This window comes from Triturus cristatus, chromosome 1_2, assembly GCF_964204655.1.
Source record: "Triturus cristatus chromosome 1_2, aTriCri1.1, whole genome shotgun sequence".
NCBI lineage: Eukaryota > Metazoa > Chordata > Amphibia > Caudata > Salamandridae > Triturus > Triturus cristatus.
In genome coordinates, this window is record NC_140580.1 from 585,984,518 (window position 1) to 586,005,738 (window position 21,221).

The 21,221-nt window shown below is 49.9% G+C and overlaps 1 protein-coding gene across 4 annotated transcripts in view; it reads left to right on the forward strand.

The window, feature by feature from the left end:
* PDCD11 (programmed cell death 11) overlaps positions 1-21,221 on the forward strand; it is a 618,996-nt gene that overhangs the window by 474,283 nt on the left and 123,492 nt on the right. For all 4 annotated transcript variants that reach the window (XM_085606675.1, XM_085606679.1, XM_085606671.1 and 1 more), the window contains exon 26: positions 3,527-3,583. In XM_085606675.1, the coding sequence (XP_085462801.1) occupies positions 3,527-3,583 (57 nt within the window). The remainder of the gene's footprint in view (positions 1-3,526; positions 3,584-21,221) is intronic.

Here is a 21,221-nt window from a genome sequence, read left to right on the forward strand (position 1 = left end):
GTTTGGTTGTTAAGTAAAAATTCAACATGTTTGCTTTAGTTGTGGAATGATATACCTGTTAATCACAAAATTCTTGGGAAATGACATTGGTAGCTTCTATGCATTTTGGCTTGCGGAGTTCTGGGAGTATTTTATGAAATTCTTTATTGGTACACATTGCATTGTGGATTCGAAGGAATAGTAATTTTCTTATTTTTTTATTGTTGATTTGTATATTCTGTTATGTCTGTGTAGACAATGTTTGAGGGTTGTGTGTTCTGAGTTCTAGAGCAACACTGTAAAAGAAAAAAACTCGCAGGTTAGAAATCATAGTGGCAGCTTTGTAGCTCCAACAGCTGTTGGGTACTTTGCCACACATGGTGAAAACGTAGCACAAACCGTATGAAATGTGTATCATCCTAGTCTGGTTTGTGCAGTTCTTTTGCCTGCTTTCTCTGGCGACTCTAGAAATTGCTTTAAAGAATCCACAGTAAGGCTCCTCCTCCAGTTCTAACTCGGGCAAGTTAAACACACCGTTTTGGTAAAGACTACAGACTTTCAGCATGGGGAATGTGTGGTTAACCGAAACAATTCATTAATGAGGATTAGCTGTGATAGATTGCAGCTGCAAATTCAGATTCTGAGCTTCTAGCTAGTTCTGTATGTTTGTCATTAACTGAAGAAATTGCCCTCCAAAATGGAAGGACACTATGGTTAAATTTGTGGTGTGGAGAAAGTGCCCCTTTTTGCCATGGTCACCCCCACGTTTTGCCTGGTGGCTGATGCAGTTTTGACAGAAGTGCACTGGGTTTCTACTAACCAGGTCCCTAGTGCCAGATCTCTTTTCCTAAACCTGTATAATTGTTCAGCAGTTGACATTACCTTTAGTACCCTCTGTAAGTCTCTAGTAAATGGTACCCCTGGTACCTAGGTAATGGGGTTCTAAACAGGCTCCCTAAGGGATGCAGCATATGTGTCACCCTAAGAGACCCCTCAGCACCAACATACAATCTGCCATTACAGGCTATGTTGCATGGTGCAGACAAGAGTGAAGCTGTGATATGGCACACCTCCTGTGTGCCATACCTGCAAACACTGCATGCAGTATAGGTAATTTACCCATGCAGCAAGCCTTCTAGTTCTAAGGCAGGGTGCACTATACTACATGTGTGGACATATCTACATGAGCAGATATGCCCTGTGATGTCTCGGGCGATTCTCAGAGATTACAGGTTAACAGGGAAGCCATTTTGAGTGCATTTTCTGGTCACTGGCATTCACGAGTTACCCAGCTACATGATGGCTTCAATAAAACTGGTAATTTTGGTATCAAAAATTTCGTATTAATAAACCCACACTGATTCCAGTGACTGATATATTAATACATGCACCCAGAGGGTACCTTAGAGGTGCCCCCTGGAAACCTGCTGATTTCTAGTGTGCTGGCTGACTGGTGTAGAACCGCCTGACACCACAGACAGGTTTCTGACCCCCACAGGTGAGAGCCCGCGCTCTTCGAGGGAAGAAACAGTACCTTCTCTAGCAGGAGGTGTTGTCACATCCTCCAAGCAGTATGGCTAAGTGATCAGTGTGTCAAGCCAGGAGGCTTCAAAGGCCTCTGTTGCCTTTGATATGCGACCCCAGGGAAATACCACCCCCTGTCCCGGACCCATTAAGCACCAGGACAGGTGAGACTATTGGCTAGTCAGGAGGCATGTCCCCCACTCAGGCTAGTACCACACCTATGGTGGGCTACCTGAAGTAGACACGACTTTTAGAATTCCACCATCTTAGTTTTGGCATAATTGGGCTTTCTGGGTTAGGGTTATGCCCATTTCCCACAGGAAGTGGTCATATAGAGGGTGTAGTCACCCTAAAGGTAAGTAGCTCATTGGCTACTACATTGTCACTCCCTGTAACACCCCTAAATTGAGTATTTAGGTGGCACCCCTGACACCAGGAACTTGAATTTGATGGATCAAGAAGAGAAGGACACTGCGAGCCGCTAGAAAAAGTGAGAACTGACGACTGCTGTGTACTTTTGGAGCCAAATCCTGGCTACCACACTCACGCCCCAGCGACTGGTCCTGCAGCTAAAATCCTGTCAGTCCCAGTGGGCTGCAAGTACTTCATAAATTGCCAGCGAATCTCCTTTGGAGTAGAGGAGCTACTCCCCTGCGGTCCGAAGGCACCAAAACGCAAAGTGTGGTCTACCAAGTTGCTGCTCCCCGGCCAGCCCGATGCAGCAGCTCCTCAGGAAGATGACCCTTTGCTCCTGAAAATCAGATCCGGCCCCCCTCCCCCTGCCCCTCCCACCCCACCAAGTGAGAGGACACAAGACCAACCCGGAGCCACACAGGGCCAATGCCCCGGGTACCAAACCCCTTGCAGCAAGCATAGACCGTGAAAGTCCATTCGGGACTCCCAACAACTACAAGACAAAGCAGCGGTCGAGCGATGTCCGCACCGCAGAAACCCACTTCATAGTGGCCAAGCTGTCCTGATTTTGGACTCTCAACATGCGAGACCGATGACCACAAGGCTCCAGGATGCACAGAGCCCAGCTGACCATTCTACTCTGCACCCCAGCCTGGCTACTGACGAACTAGCTGTCTTCCCCCCCCCCCCCCCCTGTCCCTAGGACCGGTGTGACCTAAGCATACCCCACCCCACCCCCATTGGGAGCTCCTGCACTTGTCTGCAAGTGCCCTTCTGCAACTTGTTTCTAGGTCCCCCCCCCCCCTTTGTTCTACCAGCGTAGCAGGCACAGCTACCAAATTGACTAGCACCTCTGCACCCGGACGCCCCAGGGCAGGTAATGAGTAACTTCTGGCGGTACTTTGGACCTTGTCCACCTACAACCCTAAGTCCTGAAGGAAACCCCCCCCCCCCCCCCCCAGAAACTAAATGCACATAACTAACTGTATGCTGTACATTCCTTTTCTCCCATAGGAAGGCATTGGGTGTAAAGACACATTGACGTGAATATTTTACTTGGCTACTAAAACAAATATTTTAAAAAGTACTTACTTGATAACGAAGTTCTGGCCATCAAAATGTATTTAAAAATATGACTCACGTTTTCAAATTGGTTTCAGATTTATTCTTGAGTCTGTCTCATTTATTGTGTGTGTGTATGTGTGTGTCTACAAATGCTTAGCATTACCCTCTGATAAGCCCATCTGCTTGCCCACACTACCACAAAAGAGAGCACTTGGGATATCATTTGGCCTCTATAAACCAGAGTTTGCCTGGATTATTTACATAGTGTACCTCTTTTTGGTCCACTATGAGCCAACTTCCTACAGTTGGGTGGTTCCATGCCAAGTGTGACACCATCAATAAATCCTGTTTAATAAAAAAAAAAGATGGAGGCACGCACAAGAGAACTTATAACAAATGTAATCCTTCCAGTATCATTAGTTTGTTAATATGAGCCAACACTCATTTATGCTTTGAATTGCACCTTTTCAATGCTATTAATCAACAACTATCTAATATTCATGTGCCATTATCATGATGGTTGCTTTTTCCTGTCACATTGCAGGTGCTGTGTGATCTACAATGATGAAGAAAGAATAGATGTATCCTTGAGACTTTCAAGGTAAGTTTTTTAAAACAAAGATCTGTTTATTCTGCAAGACAGCCTAGAGACAATTTGGCAGTGGGCAATATACAAAAAAAATCGAATTTCTCATTAGCATTGAATGAATAGTTTCTGAAAAAGCATATTGGATAGCCGCTACAATTCTTGGTTTTCTTTACAGGTTGTATGGTATTTTTGTATTCAGTCTATTGATGTAAAATAACAATAAATGTAATAAAAAAATGTAATTGAGATACAGGGGGAAATAATTATTTTCCTAATGTTTTACACTGGAATCCTGGATGCTAAAAATCCAAGTGCTCACTCCTTCTCATATGTTGTGTGTTTTGAATAGTATAGTCATTGTCGCTTGTCCCTCTTCTTTGTCATAGACATTTCTTTAGTAGAGTGAGCCCATACTTAGGAAAGCGGGCCCTGCTGGCTCTTTTATCCCATTCATTGCCCTGAGGGCACTGATATGTGGCCTCTTGCCAGGAAACCTGGGGGCAGTTTTATATTTTGTGTTTAAAACTCGCAAGTATGTGTGTGCTCTGTTTAATTTCGCATTACTGAGCATATGTGAACTGTATAAAATGTTGTTCACGGTCATCTGTTATGTTCAAATCAGATTTGGATCGATTTGTCGGTCGTTGTCAACCTTTTTTGCTGCCCTATTTGTCAGAATCTCCTCCCAAATCATTTATACCCCAAAGGAAATTTTGGGAGAATTTGTGAGGTTCACAGATACAAAATAGAAACACAAGAGGAATTAGGGTGCTGTGTTATTTATACCGCTGAGAGAGCAAATTTAAACTTCGCAGTAAGATTTCTTATTAGATTACTCCTCTTTCTGACGAGGTCTGTTGTCAGTTTGAATGCAGTCACTGACAACTACCATTACATAACTTAAAAGTTGGTAACATTGGTACTCTGGAAGTGACCAATTAGGAATCTCTTATGATAAATAATAGATATATGGCACTTTGGATATCAAGTGTAGATGATGCATCCTTTCATTCTTTATAGGTTGTTAAATTGTGCACCTGTAAGTTAATCAATGTTACAACTGTGGACGAGGCTTGTTCATGGTATGTCCTGTCCATCTGAAGCATGGCTGCCAGCATGGGACAAATGCAGGATTTTTAAACAATGAATTCTGATATATTAGTTATGGTATTGTAGGGAGCCTGAATTTTAAAGATGGTCTTGCAGCTGTACACATCCTAACCCTGTCCCCACAGGTGAAGGCAGTGATAACTCAAAGTATGGTCCCGGACCGCTTGCGGCTCTCTTGACCTTAACATGCTGCCCCCTGGTGAACAGCAGCTCGAGATGCTGTTTAGTTGCAGATCACTCATATTTTTAAAAAATTGTTAAATAAACGGGCAAGCATTTATTAACCTGTAAATACATTTTGCCTGTTTATTTAACATGTTTTTATCTCTCCTCACACAATCCCTGACCCACCCAGACCCCCTACCGCCACCCTGCTGGTATCAGTGCGGCCCTCTGTCACACCACAGACCTTACTTTGTGGCCCCTGAGCAAATATTTATGAGTACCCATGGGTTAAGGTGTCATAGAGTTTTCAGTTAGTGTGCACAAACTGTGCAGGCTTGCAACTCCATTATCGGAGCTATCAGTGAGTCTACTCAACACATTCAAGTTTGGGCATTAGATGGTTATCCTTCATGTGTCACAGATGTTACAAGCTCTGGCCTCCGTGTTCTTTCCGCTGGCTCAGCCTCACAGCAGGGCAATTTCCCACTGTGCACAAATCTGACATTCTTGGACCTACATCTTTAGAGCTATGGTTCAGGTTATACTGCTCCTATTAGTTGTTTGATTAAACATCGCAAAGAACCAAGGGCGCTGCTCTAGATTACATCTAGTATCTAAAATCAGCTGGGACTTCGTTGCTTAAAGCCTAAAAAAAGAGTGCCTGTCCACTTTGATTTGATTTTGAAATTTATAGAGCGCAGCAATCACCCGAGGGTATCAAGGCTCTGAAGATCAGCCGTCCGGTAGAGGTCCACCATTATACCCGCACCAGATAGAGAATTAACTGGAGAATAGCCATGTCTTTAGAACCTTCCTGAATGGCAGGAGATAAGGGATGGCCCTTATGGTGAAGGGAAGGGAATTCCAGAGTTTGCTTGCGGCCACAGAAAATGCTCTATCACCCCATTTCTGTTTTTTGGGGGGGTTCTCGGTACCGTGAGCAGCAGTTGGAAAAATGAGTGGATAGGTCTGCCAAGGGAGTGCCAACTGAACATGGTTTTTAATCTTGTAGGATAAGGGAGATGAAGCGCCTTATGTACCATACAGTGTGATTTAAAGCTGATGCATTTATTTATAGGGAGCCAGTGCAGGGTTTCTAATCCCTTCCCAGCAGACTGTCTTTTGGGAATGTCCAGGACAGGTCTCGCAAATGCATTCTGCACCATCTGGAGTTTGTGCTGCATGTTCTTTTTAGAGTCCAGGTACACGAAGTTACAGTTGTCCAGTCTGGACATTACTAGTGCCAGGGCTACCTGCTCACGTGCCGGCCGCTGGATGAATGCGAAGATTTTATTAAGCATCCTTATAATCCAGGTGCAGGTGGAGATGGTACGATTAATTTGGACATTAAAGTTAAGTCCAGTGTCCATCAGTACTCCAAGGTTCTTCGCCTTCTTACCCGGGGTAGGACAAAATCCTAAGGACTGAGGCCAGCAGTTACTGTTACTGCTTGATGTCCCTAAGCCGAATATCTTAACTTCTGTCTTGTCCCCATTAAGCTTCACAAAATTACAACGACATCCAATCTGCCACTTTAGTCTTGCAACCAAGAATATTCTCTGATATTGAACAGGAGCCCTTGGGGATTGACACCATGATCTGCGTTTATAAATTGCTCTGCCTATTCACGTTTGGTTTCTGTATTAGGTAGTTTCGCTATTCAAGTTACTTAGTGTTCGAGGCATATGAGCTGCAGATCACACACTGTGCATAGATCGCCATCTGGTGTTGGGCCCGGATGTTTGCACTTTGTTGTTGTTCTGGAAAGTCTTTGGAAGTCACGAGATAGGTGGCTCCTCCTTTGGACAATAGTGTGCATGGGCATCGACTCCATCGTTAGATCGTTTTTTTCCGCCATCGGGCTCGGATGTGTTCATCACGCTCCAGTTCGGTGTCGTAACCGATCATCTTTTCGGCACGAAATCCTTCACCCATACTTCGGTATTGTTTCGATCTCGTTCCCATTCGACGCGCATCTCTCCAAAACTTTGATTCCGGTCGTCAACGCAGGCCTTCGGGACTACCTGTGTCACTAGGTCATTGGGACATGGAAAGGGCTCCTTTTAAAAAGTGTCCTAAATGTGGATTCAAGTTTCCACACGCCGATCTTCATGAGGTGTGTAATCTCTGCCATCCGCCCGAGCACGAGGCAGAAGACTGTCCAGCTTGTGCCTCTTTCCGCTCCAAGAAGACGATCCGGGACCGTCGAACTCGTAGAACAATGACTCGATCATCGACATCCATTCCCGACGTCATCTTCCAGGAAGGCATCAATGTGCAGGAGCAGATCCAACACAGCACCGTCTGCTCTGAAGCCGACCACTCTGACGTCGAAGACATCACTCCGGGGCAGCTGGTCAGAAGCACTGACGTCGACCCCTCCCCACCCCCCCTTCCCAAGAATGCTTAAGTCACACCTTCACCTTCGGGCCTAGGTGCACACCGGGACAAAACGTCTCTCGCCCCGCCTTCGGGCTCGGCAAAGAAGTCCATACAAAAGCCTTCAGGCCACTCTGGATCGAGCCAGCCTGCCGGCGGTGCTGAAACTCCATCCCCGGCACCGAAAAAGAAACCAATGCCTTCCTCCACGCCAACGCCTACCTCCACATCGGCGCCAAAATCCCCTGGTACGAACGCCCCGGCTCCGAAAAAATCGTTGGAACCGAGCAAACACCGGGCTCCAAAAACCTCGGGCGCTCAGCCTTCAGAGCCCAGAAAATTCTCGTAAACGACCAAACCACCGGAACCGAAAAAACAATTGGTACCGAAAACACTACCAGAATTGAAGAAAATTCCCGATTCCAGGCCTAAAGAGCACAAAACTACTCCAAAAACCCTGACACACAAACAATTGGACCCGAAAAAGTCTGCACCTTAAGAACACACATCAGAGGAGGAGATTTTTCGACTGGATCCGACCCAAAAAACATTTCAAAAAGACCCTAAAACAGGTCAACTCATACTTAGAAAATTGAAAAACCTGTACCAGCTTCACTTCCCTTAAAAAAGAGAGACATTGCAACTTCTCCTTTAAGGATCCCTTCTCCACCTCCCCCTCCACACCACTCCCCTATCCCATATTCATCTCCCTCACCATCTCCTCCACCTCCAGATGATGATGACACTTCTGATGACTTGGGGATGATCACCCTTTAGGGGAACCCAGTCCTCCTGGTGCCCCAAAAGATCCATGAGAGGATTATGACACACCAGATATCCCAAACAAATGATGAACGGAATGCTGACAATGCAGACATTCTCCCCCAGTCAAAAGATCTGGGTTAAATCCATCGTTCTTTTGCCCACTACGCCACCCCAGTTTAGACATGGCCATATGCAAATCAGTCTGGACCCTGTGCCTCATGGGAACAGTCCAGCCCGAACTGCCAAGCCATGTCTTCCCTGGACCGGAATCAAGCATCCTAGGACCGGTTTCTGGCTATCAGCCGTCATCAGCCAGGATAGCTTGACTCCAGTGGCGTAGTGAGCACGGGTCCCACGTCTGGGAATGCAGAACAATGTCATACATTCACCCCAGTACAGAGATCTGGGCCTAAATCCATCGTTTTTTTGCTCACCATGCCATTCCAGTTTGAATCAAGCTATCCTGGCTGACGAGGGCTGAAAGCCCGAAACCGGTCCTAGGATGCTTGTTTCCAGTCCAGTGAGGACCTGGCTTGGCAGTTCGGGCTGGACTGTTCCCATGGGGCACAGGGTCAAGACTGATTTGCACATGGCTGGGTTCAAACTGGAATGGCATGGTGAGCAAAAAAACGATGGATTTAGGCCCAGATCTCTGTACTGGGGTGAATGTATGACATTGTTCTGCATTCTGTCCATCAATTGTTGTTTTTGCATTTGTCACCCCGAGTGGAAAGGGTATGCTCAGACGTGAGTCCCTTGCTCTCCATGCCACTGGAATCAAGCTATCCTGGCTGACGAGGGCTGAAAGCCCGAAACCGGTCCTAGGATGCTTGTTTCCAGTCCAGTGAGGACCTGGCTTGGCAGTTCGGGCTGGACTGTTCCCATGGGGCACAGGGTCAAGACTGATTTGCATATGGCTGGGTTCAAACTGGAATGGCATGGTGAGCAAAAAAACGATGGATTTAGGCCCAGATCTCTGTACTGGGGTGAATGTATGACATTGTTCTACATTCTGTCCATCAATTGTTGTTTTTGCATTTGTCACACCAGATATCCCAGACACACCTCAGGACGACATCTACCCATCTAGGCCATCCCCTCCTGAGGACACTATAGGGTTCACTCAGCTTATACACAGGGCAGCAGAATATCACGGGGTAAACCTACATACAGACCCTATAGAGGAAGATTTCCTCATGGACACTTTCGAACCATCCCAAAGGTCCAGCGCCATTCTCCCCATGTTAAAAGGGGCAATCAAACACGCTCCTGAAGTGTTTAAGGATCCTGTAAGGGCCAGAGTCCTTAACCCCAGGGTGGGAAAAAAAGAACAAAGCTGCCCCAGCTGCCCTGTTTATATTAAAGGGCAAATACCCTTAGATTCCTTAGTGGTCTCCAATGCCAGGAAAAGGGGCAATTCACAAACTAAAGGAGATGCCCCACCTCCTGATAAAGAATCAAAACTACTGGACGCGTCTGGTAAAAGAACGGCGTCCCAAGCGGCTAACATGTGGAGAATTGCCAACACACAGGCTTTACTCGCAAGATATGATAGGGCACACTACGACGAGCTAGAGATCCTACTACAACACCTTCCAGATCAATACCTTCCAGATCAATACAAGACACGAACTAATGATCTCATACAGGAAGGCAAGATCATAACAAATACCTCCATTCGTTGTGTTCTGGATGCTGCAGACACAGCATCCCGGGCTATTAATGCCAGTGTCCTTTTACGCAGACATGCATGGTTACGCATTTCCGGCTTCAAGCCAGAGGTTCAAACCACTATATTAAATCAACCATTTGATCAGGAACACCTCTTTGGACCCAATGTAGATTCATCTTTGGAAAAAATGATGGACACCGACACTGCCAAATCAATGGGAGCCTTGCAATCGCAATCTCCCAGAAGTTCTTTTCGTCGCTCCTCTTATAGAGGCGCCTCTAGACGATTTACCACCGAAAACCCCTCCACTTCATACAAGAGTCCAACACATACCTCGTCTAACAGAGGCAATTACAGAGGAGGCTACAGGGGCAATAACAAGGGTAGAGGCAAAACTACCAACACTCGTACCGCCTCCACCCCTAATCAATGACTTCCCTCCACTCCCCCCGGACCTTTCTACTCCGGTCGGGGGAATATTTCTACAGTTCTTACCTGTCTGGAACAACATTACCACAGACAGGTGGGTGAGACAAATCATCCAATCCGGTTATTGCCTAGAGCTCACTTCAACTCCCCCAAACATTCCACCCAGACAGCGTCCAATGTCAGCAGAACACTTAACGCTTCTAAAATAAGAGGTACTTTCCCTCCTGCAAAAACATGCACTAGAACCGGTTCCCCTTCATCACCAAAACACAGGGGTTTACTCTGTTTTTCCTCATTCCAAAGAAAGACGGAACCCTGAGAACCATCTTGGATCTCAGACCAATAAACCTCTACATACAATCCGACCATTTCCATATGGTCACTCATCAGCAGGTCCTCCGCTACTCAAACAGGGCGACTTCCTTGCCACATTAGATCTCAAGGACGCCTACTTCCACATTCCCATTCACCCTGCTCACAGGAAATACCTTTGGTTTGTGGTAGACGGCCAGCATTACCAGTTCAAGGTCCTCCCTTTCGGAGTCACCACGGCACCCAGGGTCTTCACAAAATATCTGGCAGTAGTGGCAGCCCACTTAAGAAGACAACGTATTCATGTCTTCCCATATTTGGACGACTGGCTCATAAAAGCCAAGTCACATATCCAGTGTGTAAATCACACACACGCCACAATCAGACTACTTCACGACTTAGGGTTTACTATAAACCTCACAAAGTCTCACCTCCAACCATCCCACATCTAACAATATTTGGGTGCCACAATAGACATCTCAAAAAGCCTTGCATATCCCAGTCCAGCCAGGATAGCAAACATGCAAGCTCTTATAGCAAGATTCCAACCGCAACACTAACTTCCAGCTCGAGTGTTCATGCAACTAATAGGGATGATGGCCTCTTGTATATTCATAGTACCTCATGCAAGACTCCAGATGCGCTCTTTTACAAGAATGCTTAGCACGTCAGTGGAACCAAGCTCAGGGTCAGCTGACAGATCTAGTGTTGGTGGACGGCCGCACACATTGCTCTCTGCAGTGGTGGAACACCCAAAACCTTTCCAAAAGGTGACCTTTCATAGAGCTGGTTCCACAGATTGTGCTAACAGCAGACGCATTGCTCACCGGCTGGGAAGCTCATCTACTTCATCACACCATACAGGGCACATGGACACCTCAGCTGAAGCTACTCCACATCAACCACTTGGAGTTGCTAGCAATTTTTCTAGCACTAAAATCATTTCACAGGGGGGCGTGGCCTGAGGCGTCAAGATGGCGGTCGCACTTTAAGAGTGCTCCTGGACCCCTCCGTCATCCACCTCAAATTCTGCGTTCTTTGGCAGCTCTCCTTCATTCTTACCTGTCTGACTGGACTCCTGGGGTGCGGGTCAGCACTTGGAGCTGTTCGCTGCCCGTGTAGGCCATCTGGGGCGTCCCGCCGGCCTTCATTTCCCTGGGCGACAAAATGGTGGCCTGCATCGCGCCTCGCTGATGGTCCTGGCGCTCTGGACTTACGGGCCCGGCCTCGTGTTGCTTCTCTCCTCTGGCGGACTGTACCCTCCCCGACCTCCGGACTCAACATGGCGTATACCCAGGGATAAACTGGCCTCGTTGGCTCCCCTGCATTCCGTGGGGGTGAAGAGGTGGCGCCTGGGGCTCCGCCGGGGCGGGAGCCGGCTTCCAACTGCAGGCCCGATCTGACGCTCGCGGAGGTGCTCCCGGGTCCTCCATCTCCCGTTTGGGGACGGGGCGGCCGCTGGCACCCCTGAATATCACTGGCCCTGAGGCACACCTGGGGGCCGACGGCGGAGTGGCTGCGATCCAGCCGGAGCCTTGGTGCGGCTGCCGTACAGGGCAGCGCAGAGTGAGAGTGGTACAGGGGAGCAGCTTTAGATCGAAGGGGACCATCGGCTACCATACCGGGTAGCGGAACGAGGCTGTGAGAGGGGCTGGCGTCTGGCCCTCCTGGGGCCCCCTTTCTCTCTCTCTTCCTCCTCTGCCGCACCAGCCTGGTCTCGGCGCCTCCGGTGCGGCGGCTGCCATATCTGGCAGCGGGGTGGGGTGTGCGTGGGGTTGGTGCTCAGCCCTCCTGGGGACTCCTCCTCCATCCTTGCGGTGTTGGCCTGGTTTCCGGGACTGTGGCCACCCTGCCTTTGCTGCCGCCTGCCTCCCTGATACCTTGGATGGGGAGCCCACCGGCTGCACTGGGCGAGTAGCGGGCGCCCCCTGACGTCCATCACGCCGCTCCCGCCCGGAGTGGTGCCCTCAGTTGCTGATCGTCGTCTGGACATCTACCGCCCCTGGGTTCGGGCGGCCTACGCTGCTCACTGGCCTGCCCTTGCATCTTCTGGGCTCCGTCTTCAAGATCGCGGCAGATCTAGATCCGCATCCAGGACTGCTCCGGTGAGTGGGGTGTGGGGGGGGGGAGATCGGCTGCCTGGGCCGGGAGGTCGTCGCTGGGCCTTCCCGTGGGAGCTCCCCCCCCCACGCCCCTCTGAGGTGTCAAGGCGGCCTGATTCACCACATCTGGCCTCTGCTCGGCAGAGCTCTGGAGATCAATGCTGACGCCTGGCTTACAGTGGGACTGCTAATTTCTGCCAGATCTGAGGGGCTCTGCCCTCCCGCCGACCTAGCCCTAGCCGCCTTGTGAAGTGGGCTGTGGAGCGTGGTGCTGTGCCTGGGCCCAGGGCACTCCTTTGGACCCTGCTGGATCCTTCTACTGCTGGGATGCTGGTTGTGGAGACAGTCTTTTGTACACACTGTGGCACACAAGATCATCCCCAGTGCTATGATCTGCTGCCGGTGGGGCGGCCCTCTGGAGTTGGCGTTCGCCAGTCGCCTCTGGCCCTCGGAGGGACGTCGCTGGTGCCACCGGCCTCCGCTGGAGTTTGTGTGGGGAAGGTCTGTCTGTGCTCCTGCTGTGTCTGCGACTGGTGCTGCTGCTGTTGGCGCCGCTGGTCATCGTCTGCTTGGGGGGGCTCTCCTGTGACCAGACCTGCAGGTAAGGAGTGGGGGGAGCGGTGGTGTCTGGTCTGGGGGCGTGGGTTTGGCGTCTTTCGGACAGCAGGTGGGGTGAGGGAGGGCCCCTGGCTCGTGTGGCTCCTCTCCCCCACCCCTTCCCCCGCTCCCCACTCCTGACATGCCTTCTAAGACTTCCGGGCAGTGGTGGAGATGGTGTAGTCTGGTGGGCCTCTCTCCTCTGCCGCCATTCCGGGTGGCGGTGTTCCTCTGAGGAAGGTAGACTGCAATCTGGTGGATCCCTGGGAGCTCTAGATGTAGTCATGAGGCACGGGATTTGAGGGACCTCCAGTCTCTCCCTTGGGCCGCCGGCAAACTCCTGCGGACACCTGCCCACATCGACCCTCTGGTCAGGGTCCCACGGCCCTCCTTCGATCTCCTCGTCGGCTGTGAGTTTGCCCTGGTGGACTGCTTTGTGGCTCTGACGGTGGGGGACCAGCATACGGCCTTGTTCATAACTCTTGTCATCTCTTACCCTCTGCGGGCTGCACCCCTTGTCAAAAGGCTTGGGCCGTCCCGGGTCTGCGCGCCGGCAGCTCTTGCCTGGCGGCTCCCTAATCCACATCTGGTGCTTTGTCAGATTCCTGCTGTGGGGGCCGGTTGGGGGGGTCCTCGGGGAACCCGTGCCTTCCGGGGGCCGGCCATGGGCAGGACAGACAGATCGGCGAGGGTTCCCGCCACCCAGACAAAAATGCACCGCTCACCAACCCGGATGTGGGGGTGACGGGGGGAGCAGCTGGGCAGGGGGCTTCTCCGCCCGCGGACCTGGCCACCATCCTTCAGGCCATCCAGGCATCCCAGACCTCCGTGGAGTGCAAAATCGCGGAAGTGAGAGTAGACCTGACTCTCATCAGGCAGGACCCCCGTAAAGCGTGGAATGTCAATGGCCTGTTGGAACGGCACAAACGCACGGCAGTCCTAAGGTATGCGCAGCGCCTCCACATAGACATCCTCATGCTTCAGGAAACGCACCTGTTGGGGATTTGCTGCCCCTTTTTAGCTCGTTATGGGTATGATAGAGTATGGCACTCCGGTTTCTCCAGGGGCTCACGAAGGGGTGGCCATCATCCTTAGGCGCACCCTGCCCTTCATCCTCTCCCAAGTGATTCATGACCCTCAGGGCTCATATGTGGCAGTTTGTGGATTGTTGGTCGGTTCTCCCCTCACTCATGTCTGTATATGCCCACCCCCTCAATGCTCGCGTCCACACTTGCCCACACTGCGGCCCTGCTGAATAACGGGCCCACCGGCAACATGGTTATTGCGGGGGACTTTAATGCAGTTTAAATACCGGCCCTCGACACCACAGGTCCACCCTCTGCTGCCCGTAAGGCGAACGCGAAGCAGCTGCTGAACTGGTCTGAATCCCTGGGACTCTGCGATACATGGCGCATATGGCACCCCCGCAGCACTCAATTCACGCATACTTCAGCGGCACACCACACTCATGCACGCATTGATGCGATCTTTGTCCCTGCACTCGAATGTTCCAAGATTCTAGACGTCCGGATTTTGCCTATGGCATTTCCGACCACTCTCCAATACTCCTTAGCACAGGGGACCCCCTCCGTCGGCACGCCAAACCTGGAGGATGAATGCTTGGTTTCTCCAAGATAAAGACTTGAAGAAGGAGGTGGGGAAGGAGCTCAAACACTACTTCGCCACTAATGTGGGTTCTGTGGTCTCCCCAGGCACCCTATGGGAGGCAGGGAAGGTGACTATACGGGGGTTGCTAAGGGGAAGCTTAAGAACCAGAGGCAATTACAGTTGCAGGAGATATCTTCCAAGGAAGCGCAGGCGCTCCGTTTGGCACGGCTATTATCCACATCAGAGGATGATGTCCAGGCCCGACAACTCGCCCACATTCGAAATGACATTTGACAACTGTCCCTGGAGGCGGCTAAGCTCCTCTGGAGGTCCTTGGTGGCTAGAGTTTATGGTTGGGGGGACAAGAATGGCACGATCCTGCACAGGCTGGCCACATACACCAGGGCGAATCGTATTATCCCAGAGGTGATTGACGAGGCTGGAGTGGTGCAGCGGGCCCCCGTGGCAATGGCCAACACCTTCGCTGGCTACTACCGGAGGCTGTATACAGCGCTCACCCCTGAGCTGTCTGTCTCAGCTCTCCTCGACCGGGCTAGGGTGCAGCTCCCTAGGCTGGATGAGGCCAACTTATTTCATGAGGCTGTGGAGAGAGGTTCCTTTCCGCGGGAGATGGACATTGCCACCGTTGTGGTTATCCCGAAATCCCAGCCGCCATCCAGTAGATGTGAAGATTACCGTCCCATCTCCCTCCTCAACACCGACATCAAGTTATAGGCCTCCATTCTGGCACAGCAATTGAAACCCTATTTAACTTTTCTGGTACACCCGGACCAATGTGGGTTCATGCCGCAGCGTGGGACCCACCACTGCCTCTGAAGGCTGCAGCTGGCTCTTGCCCACCGGCACCTGCTTACCCCATACTTAGCGCTCCTCTCCATAGATTTTGAAAAAGCATTTGATTCGGTGGACTGGGCGTACCTACAGGACGTGTTGGCCGTGATGGGGTTTGGGCCCCACTTCCGTTCCTTGGTTGGCGTCCTGTACGCTTACCCGAGAGCACGGGTACTGGTTAACGGGGTGTTGTCAGAGGCCTTCCTCATCGCCAGGGGCACTAGGCAGGGGTGTCCCCTTTCTCCTTTGCTTTTCGCCCTGGTGATGGAGCCCTTGGCTTCCCTGGTGCGGGTTGAGGATCGTCTCCACGGGTGGGAGTGGCCCAATAATGAAGCGGACAAGATCGCATTGTATGCGGACGACGTCCTGGTCTTCTTGGCGGACCCAGCCTCTTCAGGGCCACACTGCCTCCAGATCTTGCACTCTTTTGAGCAGGCCTCAGGGCTGCGGCTAAATCCTGGGAAATCTGTTCTGGTCCCCCTGCATCGTTCTAGGGAGTGCTTTGATTGGCAGTCCACCATACCCCTTCGGCGTCAATCCTTTAAATACCTGGGGATATGGATATACCCTCCTTCCTGAGCTGGGTTGGTCCCTCAACGTGGCTCCGCTGGTCCGGAAGGCCAAGGATGATCTCCATAAATGGAAGGTGCTGCCTTTAAACCCCCTGGGAAGGGTGGCTCTGTATAAAATGTTGATCCTCCCCAGATTCCTCTACGTCCTACAGAACACCCCCTTTTGTTTCCCCAGGAATTGGTTTCGGGAGCTCGACAGTCTACTCACCAAATTTCTCTGGACTGGAGGTCGGGCCCGCGTGGCTCTGTCTGTTTGCTGGATTCCCTCTTACGATGGGGGTATGGGGATGACGCACTTGTATCTGTACTTCTTGGCGGTACGCCTTTTGGTAGTCCACGACTGGTTCAATGGGGGCTGGTCTGATCCAGCCTACAGGCTTGAGCTGAGCGAACTTGGTCTGGCTAACATCCAGGCTATGGTGTACGGGGGCCCCATCTCATCCCGACTGCCTGATGTGACGCGCTCCGTGCTACTGGCCTGGCGGGCGTTGCTGCGGCACACCGGATGGACAGGTAGACTGACCCAGTGTACTTCCCTGTGGCACGGGGCTTGGCTCCGGGAGGTCAGCGGATTGCAGGGATTTAAAGCTTGGGACATTATTGGTGTCACACAGCTAGGGGACATATGGGCCAGGGGCCATATGCTGTCCTTTCAGTAGCTCCAATCCTGCTACTCCCTACATTCGTCCCAATTCTATAAATACTTGCAACTGAGACGCGCCCTCCATAGGCACATTACGGATGACACACGGCTCCCTGAATATAGCCCCTCTGAGGCTCAGACGATGATGGGCAACTTTGGTAAGGGAGGGGTCTCCCGCATTTATCGCTCCCTAGTTAACACCCCCACCTCCTTAGATAAGTTGAGGACTCAATGGGTGGAATGGGTGGGCCCGCTTGACGAGGTGGATTGGCATGATGCCCTCATGGCTCCTAGAACAGTTACCGTCTCTGCCAAACTCGAGCTGATTCAGCTCTACTACCTGCATATCTTACTCCCCTGCGCCTCTATCGAGCGGGCTTGCGCCCTGACGCGGCATGCACACGATGCACTCATGCCCTGGCTGACTTCCTCCATATGGTTTGCTCGTGCCCCCGCCTGGAACACTTCTGGGGATCAATTGAGGTGGGCTGGGAGGTTCCTCATGATCCACAGCACTCATTGTTGGGGATCACGGACCTGCAAAATGGACAGCACCTGTCACTGTTCAGGGTGCCTGCCATTAAGGCATTCTTGGAAGGCCTCAAAATAATAATACCTCCCAGGGTACCTCCTTCCCTAGTGTGGAATCTAAACATCGTCCTCACAAGATTAATGGGTCCTCCATTCGAACCTCTGCATAAATGCGAGCTACAATTTCTCACATGGAAAGTTGCTTTCATGGTGGCCATTACAACTCTTAGAAGAGTCAGTGAGCTATAGGCACTAACTATTCAAGAACCAGTTTTACAACTCCATCATAACAAAGTGGTTCTCAGAACAAATCCCAAATTCCTTCCTAAAGTTATTTCTCCCTTCCATCTGAACCAATCTGTTGAGTTGCCAGTGTTGTTCTCGCAACCACAGACAGTAGCAGAAAGAGCTCTTCATACACTGGACGTAAGAAGAGCACTATATAGACAGAACAAAACCCTTTCGCAAAACAAAACAACTTTTTGTATCTCTCTCACCACCACATAAAGGCAATCCCATATCAAAATCTGGCATTGCAAGGTGGATTGTCAAATGTATACAAATTTGCTATCACAAAGCAAAATGTACACTATCCATTCCCCCTAAAGACCACTCTACCCGAAAGATAGGGGCTTCAATGGCATTTTTAGGGAACATTCCCCTAGATGACATCTGCAAAGCAGCTACATGGTCTACACCGCACATATTTACAAAACACTATTGTGTAGATGTGCAGGCATAACAACAAGCTACTGTGGGCCAAGCTGTACTCAAAACACTATTTCGCATCGATTATTGGCATGTAGAGCTGCAGATCCACACACGCCCACCCACCTCCCCGGCTACCTTTATCTGTTCCAGTATTCTCTTATTTAGATACAACATACATGGACATCTACTTCTGTTTCTTACAAAACTCCATCATTTCCCCTCTTGGCGAAAAAACAATCTAACGATGGAGTTGATGCCCATGCGCACTATTGTCCGAAGGAGGAGTCGCCTATCTCGTGACTTCCAAAGACTTTCCAGGACAACAACAAAGTGCAAATATCCGGGCCCAACACCAGATGGCGATTTATGCACAGTGTGTGGATCTGCAGCTCTACATGCCAAGAACAGATGCATACTGGTAAGTAGCATTTTCCTTTTTGTTGTTTATATTGCTTCCAGATATGCAGCAAAACCGTATCACATGAGCTTCAAGAACAATCCCAATCACCCCACAGTTTTCTCGCTCTCCTCACCTTCTCATTGCCTGTCTGATCCCAATGTGTAAGGAAACTGGGCTATTAGGTGTGCGGGATGTGAGGCCTGCACAAGTAATAGTTCAACAAGTACTCCTTACTGGGAACCAAGCTCTCCATTGTAGCGCTTCACTCGCTCATAGTAGCGAAGCAGAGCAGTCCAAGGCCTACTGAGGGGAAGTGTTGTATGCTAGTAATCCCGATTTACTGGCACACAGTAATAACTCTTGCTAAATGATTGTCTAGTGTGCGCTTTTTCTTTAGTAAAGGAAAAGTACATTCAAAACACACCACACCCCATACCTTTGGTGGAATAGCCTTGGAGAACATTACATTTGACCCTTAAAGGGTCATTATCCCAAATCCCACAGTAACCCCAGTTCCCATGCAATAAAGCACTTAACCAAAGGAGGGTGTCACTTTAAATCAAGCAAGCCTATACGCTTTCTCAATGGAATCACACTTAAAGGCCAGTATCACATTTTATAATGCATCATTCTATCACTGACTTCAATAACCATAATCCATCTGCAGTCATTATATTAATAAAGCTTTGCAACCTTTCATGAATAATCATTACTGTCTGCAATAGCAGCACATTTAAATAAAGCATTAAAGCACAGTAAAACAACACATTTCAATAAAGCATAATAAAACATCAGTACTTGTGTCAGTGTCTTACTTTAACCAGTTTTAGCCCACAAACCCTGGAGCTATTGAAACAGCCAATAGTGGTCACTGCACTCCCAGGCTATCGAACAAAAGTTACAGCCTTATGAGTGCTTAATTTTTTGGCTGAAAACTTAGGGTTAGTACTTTAATTCACCCGGGGGCAGGGGGATAAGCTGCTGTACTCCCACGCTCTTATAAATGGTTGTGCCCCTGCTGTCCTGGGGCCACCAAATACAAAACTTAGGTGAATGAAGGCCCCACATGGCATAATGGAGCACACCCGCAAGGGAGCATACATTTGTATGAAGCAGATGGGGTCTTGGGCCTTGCTTTGCATAAACCGTCCCATTGGTTGGGTTCCCCAGGCCTCAAGAGCTCTGGAGAGCCCCATCCCAGAATTAATTAATTTTTGATGAACCTTGCATCAACCTTTGGTCCCTGGCCCACTTCAGGGGTATCTCGAGTTGCACAGGATCAGTTTTCTCGGCTGGGAGTCAAAGGTTAAATCTTTCTCTCAGCAATGTCTCTGGCCCTTTTGTGCTCATTGTGCTCCTGGTGATGAGCCCTAGCCACCTGGAACGTTTTCCACAGGCCTCTTGGCCTCTAAGGTGGCAAACTTTGCAAGAAGCTAGTTCAAGTGGCTCCCTGCACCAGCCTTTATCGGTTTCCTTGTCCTTTGTCACGCTCCTTTCCTGCTACCTGGGTGCAGAAGTCCAGTTATTCAGCCAACTGATCCTTAAGGGTTTTAAGGGGACCAGCCACAGTGGTCCTGGAGAGATCCACTGGCCCTGGAGTCGACTGTTGGCAGAGTCCTTAGTACATTAGGGCATTGCGGCATTCCGGAAGGGTCACAGTACCGAATTGGCTCTCACGCATTTATGGATGACATCTTAAAAATGTTGGACCAAAATGATTCCTGCCTCCTAATACTCCTTGACCTTTCTTACGCTTTCGACACGGTTAATCACGACAACCGTCTATCCATTTTGAAGATCAGGATGGGCTTATTGGGTCGGGTGTTACAATGGTTCTCATCCTTCTTTCACCACAGATCACAAAGAATCAAGGCAAACCACTGCCTCTCCCAGCCCTCTCCAGAACTCATGCAAATCCCTCAAGGGTCCGCCCTATCTCCTATCCTCTTCAACCTTTTCTTGGAACCACTAGCTAACTCTCTAAATTCCCATGAACATTCTCTTCCATATGTACACGGATGACACCCAACTCTATTTGGAAATCTCATCCCCGGACAACATCATCTCACTCAACACGACCCTAATTACTATGCAAAATTGGTTAACGGAGAACCATCTACTGCTCAACCCCTCCAAAACTGAGTTCCTTTTCATCTCTCCCCCCTAACCACATTCCCAAGCACGACCCTTGGCTGAATCACCTCATTGCCTTCAATTGCATCCCTCTCATCATAGACTCAGCCAAAACTCTCTGAATCACCCTGGACAAACACCTGAATATGAAAACTCATTAGCAGTGTGTGTAAGGGAGCTAATCTCTTGATGAGGACACTCAGAAACATCAAGCCATTCGTTCCACAAAAGGACTTCAAGCAGGTGGTACAAGCACTGGTCCTGTCGAGGCTGGACTACGGCAGCGCTACTCTCTGTGGCCTTCCCAAATACACTCTGGCTCCACTATGGGCATCACTGAACGCTGCGGCCAGACTGGTCACTGGTACCAAACGAAGTGAGCACATATTCCTAATCCTGAAATCTCTTAAATGGTTGCCCTATGAAGCTCGAATTCATTTAAAGATTGCCATTATAGCGCACAAAGCCCTGCATTTCAAAACTCCCAGGTACCTAGCGCAAAAGCTTGAATTATCCTGCGGTGGGAGAGCTTCAAGAAGCGCTATCACTCTCCTCCTGAAACCACCCATCCTTAGCAAAAAGAGAACCGGACTCCAAGCCTTCTCTGGCGCTGCCCCAAGGATTTGGAAAACTCTTCCACCGGAAGTACGCAGAATCTCCTCAACGACT